The 8,630-nt window shown below is 38.4% G+C and overlaps 1 protein-coding gene across 1 annotated transcript; it reads left to right on the plus strand.

Annotated features, from left to right (window-relative positions):
- Positions 1-6,555: 6,555 nt before the first annotated feature.
- Positions 6,556-8,428, plus strand: LOC102915043 (mas-related G-protein coupled receptor member X2-like). The gene is made up of 2 exons (XM_076543523.1): positions 6,556-7,577; positions 8,282-8,428. The coding sequence occupies exons 1-2, from the start codon at positions 6,651-6,653 to the stop codon at positions 8,294-8,296; spliced, it is 942 nt and encodes a 313-aa protein (XP_076399638.1). The 5' UTR covers positions 6,556-6,650; the 3' UTR covers positions 8,297-8,428.
- The last annotated feature ends 202 nt before the right edge of the window (positions 8,429-8,630 follow it).

Genomic DNA, 8,630 nt, shown 5'->3' on the forward strand with positions numbered 1-8,630 from the left:
TTATAGAAGTTTGTCAAAAAATCACTTTATGCCTTCTCCTGAATTTCCTGTTTTCTCTGCTATAGCTGTTCTATCACCCCAAGCAGTATATTTTTTTAAGACAGGCATTTGGTTATTTAATTGCCCTGGTTGGGGGTTTCTTCTACAATAACAGGAAAGGACTGAACTGAATTTGCATGGGGGCCTACAAGTGGCCCATCAGGGAGTTTCCCAATGGCAAAGGCAAAGAATTACCTTGTCTGTCCCTTTTTGATCTACATTCATTAGTTCAATGTTTACCTTTGCCACACCTTGTGCATAATCCAGAAGGGAGGGTCATTCTGTTGCCATTGTTTCTTGAAGGAACATTGTTTCTAGCAATGTCCTGTTTACAGTCCCTTTTTAGGTGACCTTGTTTACCACAATTAAAGCACCTGACAATATTATTTTTCTTCAAACCTGTGGAAATAACCTCTCCTATCCAAGTATCATCATGATCATGGGATTCAATATTAATTGTACCTCTGACCCAATCCTCTAAGAGTGCTGATCTTGCCTTTAACAGCCTAATTACCCTTTTGTATGCTGCTCTGGTATTTTCAAAAGCCAGAGATTCAATTATTTGTCTAGCTTCTGAATTTGGTATCATTCTATTTACTGCTGAAGACAGCCTTTGTAAGACAGCCTTGTATAACTTTCATAATGACTCATTTTTTCTTACTTCTTCAATTCTGTCCCATGCATTCAGGGCTGCCATTTGGCATAAAATTACAGTGTGGTCATCATATAAAGATTGTCTTTGTATATCAGTGTAATTGCCTTCTTCAAGAAGTTGATCTTGGGAAATTTCTATACCTCTAGCTCTACATCATAGTCTTAGTCTCTTCTTTTCACCAGGTTCTCCATTATAACTGTGTGCCAGCCTCTAATACAGATGTAACCAAGTCTTTCCAGTCCCAAGGGATAATGCTGTTACCACGAGTTTAACATCTGCTTTACAAACAGAGAATGCATAACATATAAGACTACAGCTTCTTTAAATCTCCTTAAATATAATATTTCCTCAGGAGTCCAGTTAGCTCATACATAGCCTTGAGCATTTGGCAGTTCCTTTAAGGTTACTGGGTGGATTAAGGTTGTTTGTTTGAAAATAGGCTGTTTCTCTCTAACCATATAATTCAATGCTGAGATAAGTTCACCTTTAAATTCTTCTGTCTGGGTCTGATTATCTGTATGATCTATTTTAATAAGCTTTTCTAATACTTTTATCTTGGTACTCAAATTAACCAATCTTTTTAATGCTAAAATAAAAATGATCAAACAAATAATTTTCATAATTGACATTATGTAAATCTCATCAACATTAATTATCATCTCATTTAATTTTTCCATTTTCAGATTGCCCAGTGTGTTATCAAACAGAGACCAAATTCCTTCCATTGTAAAATTGTTTCCCAAATTTTAATGTGGGAAAAAATTATCTTATAACTAATGCCTCCCCTTTAAGATATCTTGATTGACTCACCAAGTCTGCCTACTGTGTAGAACAGTAAAAGTCTGAGGGAGTTTCAAGGCAGCTTATTTTGTGTGGTAGAAATCAGAGATGGGGATCCAGAGAGAGCCCACCATCCACCAGGAGAGAAGAAGTAAAGAGACTCTGGCCCATGTGGAGTGGAGACTCTGGATGCATGTAGCTCAGGCCTGAACTAGGGCCTGTTAAGGCCACAGCCAAGTGGATTTTTTGTGAATTCATGCCACAAATGTTGGGCACCAGATGTAAAATGAATTGCTAAATGGTCTTATTGATTAAAAAAAAAACACAGAGCCAGATATTGGGGAGAAACTGAGAGATCAGAGAATCAGAAAGAAGGCAGCTACATTCTTACCACTTGAAGACCATCAGCCAAAAGGAGCTACTCCATGTATACCCATGCCTATATCCTTTCTGTGCCCTGCCACCTCACTTCTTCCCTCTGCCCAGCTACATCACTTCCTGTCTGTCTCTACAGATCTACAGACCTCTATGGTTAACTAGAGTTGGGGAAAAAGGTGTGTGCCACCATGCCTGGCTCTGTTCCCAGTGTGGCCTTAAACTCACAGAGATCCAGGTGAATCTGTGTCTCCCAAATGCTAGAATTAGAGGTGTGTGCTATCATTGCCTGACTTCTATGTTTAATATAGTCACTGGCTCTTTCCTCTTATCTCCAAGTAAACCTTGTTTATTAGAGCACAAATAAAATATCACCACATAGAGATGCTTCCAAATGGATATTTCATTTGACTCCCTGAGGTTGTCCTTCCCATAATTTGTATCCTTTGCTCAAGAATCTCATAAAGATGTGAATTTATCTACAATAGGTTATATAAATTTGTCACTTACTCCATTTACTTGTATCTTCTTTCAAATCATTCAACATTAAAAATTTAGACTTCTGAGTTCATTGTCTGGTATTACATCATTTATGTACCTTTTGATTTTTCATATTGAAGTGATATCAAACTTAGAGTCATATTGCTCGTTCTTTGAAAATGTTTATTTCTGGATCACAATTTGTATCCTTTTGTTAGATAACTCTTTTATGAATATCTTCCTAGGGAACAACTTTTGCTCAGAAGGAGAAAGCAGACCTAGTCAACACAAAACACAGCCAAATATCTAAATTTAGAAAGAAACAGAAAACAATTGAAAGCAACAACTACACTCCTGAAAACTAGCTGTGATTTTATGTAATTTTACAGATGTTGCTATGGTAATATAAAAAAACCTGAGAAGTACAAGGTAACAAATGCAAAAGTATTAATAAGAAAGTAATAGCCGGGCGTTGGTGGCGCACGCCTTTAATCCCAGCACTCGGGAGGCAGAGCCAGGCGGATCTCTGTGAGTTCGAGGCCAGCCTGGGCTACCAAGTGAGCTCCAGGAAAGGCGCAAAGCTACACAGAGAAACCCTGTCTCGAAAAACCAAAAAAAAAAAAAAAAAAAAAAAAAAAAAAAAAAAAAAGAAAGTAATACTTAATATTTATGGACAGGGTGTGGACAGTTGTGTGCCTAGTGGAAATGAGAGAAGCAGCAAGACAGGAAAGAGAGAAGTATATGGGATTATATTACAAAAACGAATTGTGAGGGTAAAGAACATTAAGGAGATACAGAAAGCACAACAACAGCCATTCATTGTTGATGAGCTGGAGAGTGGATGCTTTGCTGCTCTTCTCAGGATTCTGTTTCAGAAGCTCAGTAGGTATGAATGGTTGTATTGTGATCCTTTTGCATTCTCAGCTCTAGACAGACCAAGCCAGGATCAACTGAATGGTGCCAGAGCCCCACCTAACAACATTCCTGGCCTCTGTGGAAGGGCTAAAACAGGGCTAATACAGAGAACTCTGGTGGCCTGAGCTCTCACAGTGATTTCTTTGTTCAGGATCCAAAGCAGCAAATAGAGGAATAGCCCTCATTAAATTCCCATTGTCCAGTGTGATGATGGGAATGGAAAGATCAGAGTAGATGTGCTTTCTCCAAACATCTCTTTGGACCTCAGAGGAAGAGGAGCCTATGAAAAATTTTGGACAGGGTGTTGGGTGGGGGAAAAGTAATAAGTAATCCTATGTGCCTCAGGACCTGCTTGTATTCACTTACATCTACTACTGATCTTTATAGAGGATGGGACAGCATTTACAAAGTGAGGTGGTTCCTATTTCCTTTTTCAACTCAACCTACAAATCCTTCCATGTAGATCTATATTTTTTTATCTACATAAAATCACATCTAGTTTTCAGGACCCACAATGAATTCAGAATCAAATGCCTAACCTGGGGTCTGAAATTCTTCTGAGTCATAATTACAGCTATATACTAGACATTCCTGGGTTGCAGAATGACTATGACCATCATTATTCATCTCCATAGCATAAGACATTCTTCAAAACTGCAAGAGTTTTTCATGGAGGAAATCATTAGCAGTGATATTTTCTTTATTCTTTGTGTTTTCTAGTACTCAACTTTTTTTACAAAGAAATTTTTAAAGCAAATTTATTCAGAATTTCCAATATCTGGAAACATTATTTTCCTATAATGAGTGACTAGATACACTGTATTAATTTCTATGAATTAAATGTCACCCAAAAGCTAAAAGAATGAGTTGAAATATTCAGTAATATGGATGAATTTCAAAGATACTATTCTCAGTAAAAGAAGGCAGTCTTAAAAAGTTACATATCTATGATTCTATTTACAAGACAGTCTCAAAAATGAAATGAGTGACAGAGAAAAGATCAGTGATTGCAAATTAGGTTGCAAAGGGGAGGTTCTTGGGGTGATGGGATAGTTCTCTATGCCCACTTGAATATTTATATAATGTGTGAAAATTCAAGGAAATCTTTACAAAGAAGTCATCATCTTGTGAACTGATTTTCAGAATACAATTAAAAAAATATAAAGTATCATGTGTCTCAAAATATTACAAGAAAGAAAAATTTGAAGAATACTCAAAACATGGTAGAATCATTGGAAAACATTCTAATGATTCTCTCAAACTAATCAGGTGCTTTTAGTCACTAATTCACATTTTGCCAAGAAGTATAATTTTTTATGCTGTTCTTTGTATCAGGATCTCTTCTCCCTCCACATTCCTTAAGTTGGGCATTCATCTCCATTACTCCTAAAGCAAAAGGAAAATCCACCAAAAATACAAGGAAAATTAAACTATTTACTTGAGGACATCAAGGAGTCATGATCTGACAAAGAAAATATTTCTGAAGGAGCTAGGATAGCCTGGCTTTTCACCACACCCAACAGCAATATCTACTACCAACATAATAATCCCTGTCTTCTTTCTTCCTCTTGCCATGTAACAATCGCTCTGCATCAGCCTGCAAATGGTCAACAAAGAATCAAACTACCTTTCAAATATATTACCTTACTCTATATCTATGTAGATCATTTATATCTTCTCAAAAAAAGGGTCATATTATCTCTGTAGTAGGAAAGAGCATCATTTCCTATTCCTGTATTTATCTCTTTATGGTCACATAAATCATGTATTCATGGAGACTTTGGTTTTTGGAAGACAGCGCAGTATATGAAGAGTTTGGATTAAGAACTCAAAACAAATGCAGAATAAAATAAAGCTCTGCCATTCATCTTTAGTGTGATTTCACTTACAACTTCTGTGTTTAAAAAAAATCATCTTAAGATTTCTCTTTAGAATTTGAAGAGTTCTTCTGCGTAAACATTCCTACAGAATGACATGCAGAAGTGTCCAGTGAATGTTTCATTTTATATGTTTCCCCTTTCCTACCTAGATAGATAATATAAACCTAAAACTCCAGGATCATTTGCAAATTTCTTCATAGCTTAAGTTTACCTTGGAGACACTTGGAAGTATGTGTTGAATGGAAATTTTGTTTGGGTTTGTTCATTTATATTGAGCTATTGAGCATTTCTTCTTTTTTCTTTTGTTTCTTTTTATTATTTTATTATTATTATTATTATTATTTTATTTTATTTTATAATTTAATTAAATTTTACATATCCACCATGGATTCCCTTGTTCTCCCCCCCTGCCCCCCTTGACCCCCAGTCCACCCCCCACTCCCATCTCCTTCAGGACAAAGACTCCCCTGGGGATTGAGTTCAACCTGGCAGATTCAGTCCAGGCAGGTCCAGTCCCCTCCTCCCAGGCCTCGCCAAGTGTGCCTGTATAAGCCCCAGGTTCCAAACAGCCAGCTTATGCACTCAGGACAGGTCCCGGTCCCACTGTCTGGATGCCTCCCAAACAGATCAAGCTAATCAACTGTCTCACTTATCCAGAGGGCCTGATCCAGTTGGGGGCTCCTCAGCTATTGGTTCATAGTTCATGTGTTTCCTTGTTGGTTGTGGTGGCCACGCTGGTAGGATTTGCTGAAAGAGGTGGAGGCAGGAGGATCACAAGTTCGAGGCCTGCCTGGGCTGAAATTGTTTTAAAACATTTTTACAATATTTACTTCAAATTTTCAACTACCCTAGTGCATATAATTCATTTTTTCTTTATTTGCATTTCTTAATTACCCACTGTGCTCCCTGTAGAGAGCTAGATACTTGTGGCATAATGACAGACAACAGAAAAGCCTAGCTATCTTTGAGGCCCTCTCTGCTTTTTAGTTTCCAAAATGTGAAATGGAGACCAGCCCTTCAAGCCTAATAAATCTGTCTGGTCTCATAGATGTCTTAGTAACAAGCTCATTCCTTTCTTGACTCTCATTCTTTATTCCATTTTTCCCCATTGGAAGGCCTCTATCCCAATTACTGAGGGCAGCCACTCTTCATGCTGGGGCATGTTATACTCCTCACTATAAGAGAAACCTCAGCCTCAGGACTGAAGGGAAATTGTGGTCAGAGCCCTGCCTCTTCCTGATACCACATAGGATGCTGAGCAGCTGTGCTTGAGCTATCAGCTACCCCAGTGTGGGTAGATGAATTGGTTATAGATAGCTCAAGTCAGTAAAAAATTGATTTGGAAGAAGCTTCTAGAAATTTTAGGGTTTGAAAAATGACTTAATTTCTGTAAATCTGTTTCCTCCTCCTCATGAACCACCGTTAGTTACTCCCACAGAGCAGGATGTGCCTGAAAATAGGAATGTATACAGCATTTCTTATGTCTTGTTTTTCATTTAAGGAACACTAGTGAAGAATTGCCTGGCATGGACCTAGCCACCTTTGCCTGGAGGACTAACAACACAGGAGTGAATGAAAGTTACTACAATCCAAACTTAACCTGTAAGACCATGTCCCAAACACTGAATATTCTAACAGTCACCATTGCCCTGGTTGGGCTGGTTGGAAATGCCATAGTGCTCTGGCTTCTGGGCTTCCACATGCACAGGAATGCCTTCTCTGTCTACATCCTCAACCTGGCTGGTGCTGACTTCCTCTTCCTCTGTTTTCAGACTGTATATTCCCTTAGGAATATTATTGCTCATATCCACAACACCCACATTGGCCTTGATAAGTATTTGAGAATTGTGTTTAATTTTGCTTACCTTTCAGGTCTGAGCATGATCAGTGCCATTAGTGCTGAGCGCTGCCTCTCTGTTGTGTGGCCCATCTGGTATCGCTGTAGACGTCCAAGACATACATCAACTGTCATGTGTGCCCTGCTCTGGGCCTTGTCCCTGCTGTTGAGCCTCCTGGAAGGGATGGCATGTGGCTTACTTTATGATGTGTTTGATTATCGTGGGTGTGAGAAACTAGATTTCATCACCTTTGCTTGGTTAATTGTTTTAGTTGTAATACTCTCAGGGTCAACCCTGACTCTGCTAGTCAGAATTTTCTGTGGCTCAAGACGGATGCCAGTGACCAGGCTGTATGTGACCATTGCCTTCACAGTGCTAGTCTTCCTGCTCTTCGGCTTGTCCTATGGGATCTACTGGTTCTTCATACTTTGGATCTGGTGGCCTCTTGACATTTTCCCTTGCAGTATTTATTCAATTACAACTTTCCTGTCCTGTGTTAACAGCTGTGCCAACCCCATCATTTACTTCCTTGTTGGCTCCATTAGGCATTGCAGGTTCCAAAGGCAGACTCTGAAGATGCTCCTGCAAAGAGCCATGCAGGACACTCCTGAGGAGGTAGGTGAAGGGAGGGGCTCTTCAAGAGAGCCTAGAGAGCAGGAAACAGTCTGGTGCAGCAGTTGAAAGTTGCTTTGATCATACAAGAGTGGAGTTCAGAGACAACTTTGTCTTTAACCATATGGGCAATTTTGATAACAATTTCAATTGAACATGTGATATTATGTCTGTTTAAAAATAATTATTCTTGTGAAAGTTCAGTGAGACAGGGCTTGTCAATCAGGTACTTCTTGCAGAATCCCTGGTGCTGCTGCTCAAGGCCAGGGCAGCTCCCATTGTGGAGAACCCTAACCCCTTGGAGGAAGTCTTAAGGCCCTGCAGGAAAGGTTAGAATTTCTTTGGTCATTGAACTTGAAAGTAATTAAATCAATGTTATATTTTGCTCAGATACTCTCTTTTTTAACACTCTTGTCTCAATATTAACATAATTGTATAAAATTGCTCACAATCTCAGTCTCCTTTAATTTATTAAAGCTTTAGGATATGTGTATAACCTTATAAATATCTTATACATAAATTTCTGAGTAAGCAAATATGCAATATCAAAAAAACCTGTTAAATATGCCTTAACTGGACTGTAATTATCACCTTCAAGCTGATTATGCCCACCATTTAGGGCACTGGAAGAATGAGGTCAGATTTTATAACCAGTTACATCAGCATCCATGTGTGCTTGGGGAAAGTTTTTTGTTTTTGTCTTTTAGGAGAATGAAGGCTAAGGAATCTGAAGAACACTGGACAAATGAGACATCTGAAGAAAAAAGACCAATCATCTAGAAAAAATGTCCCAAGAAAAAGAGTAAAATCGTCTATTAGTATATCATCTATAAAATTTCATAAGTCTTCTTAAATGTTTGTTTCTGCTCTTCTCTAAAAAAAATTAACACTATTGATCTTCTTGCAGTCCCAGTTCAATTAAAATTTAAAGTTGTCTTTGGAATTGGAGAATGGCTCTCTCCTTCTTTAAACCCAAGCATGTTGTTAAAAGGAAAATGCAAACTCTCTGTATCATGCCCCCCGAAGAAACAGCCATCTTCTGATATGGGACAGGAG

Source organism: Peromyscus maniculatus, chromosome 1 (assembly GCF_049852395.1).
Source record: "Peromyscus maniculatus bairdii isolate BWxNUB_F1_BW_parent chromosome 1, HU_Pman_BW_mat_3.1, whole genome shotgun sequence".
NCBI classification, from domain to species: Eukaryota; Metazoa; Chordata; class Mammalia; order Rodentia; family Cricetidae; genus Peromyscus; species Peromyscus maniculatus.

What these genes read in the sequence shown, in the direction of transcription:
- LOC102915043 (XM_076543523.1), top strand. Translation starts at nt 6,651, where the DNA reads ATGGACCTAGCCACCTTTGCCTGGAGGACTAACAACACAGGAGTGAAT.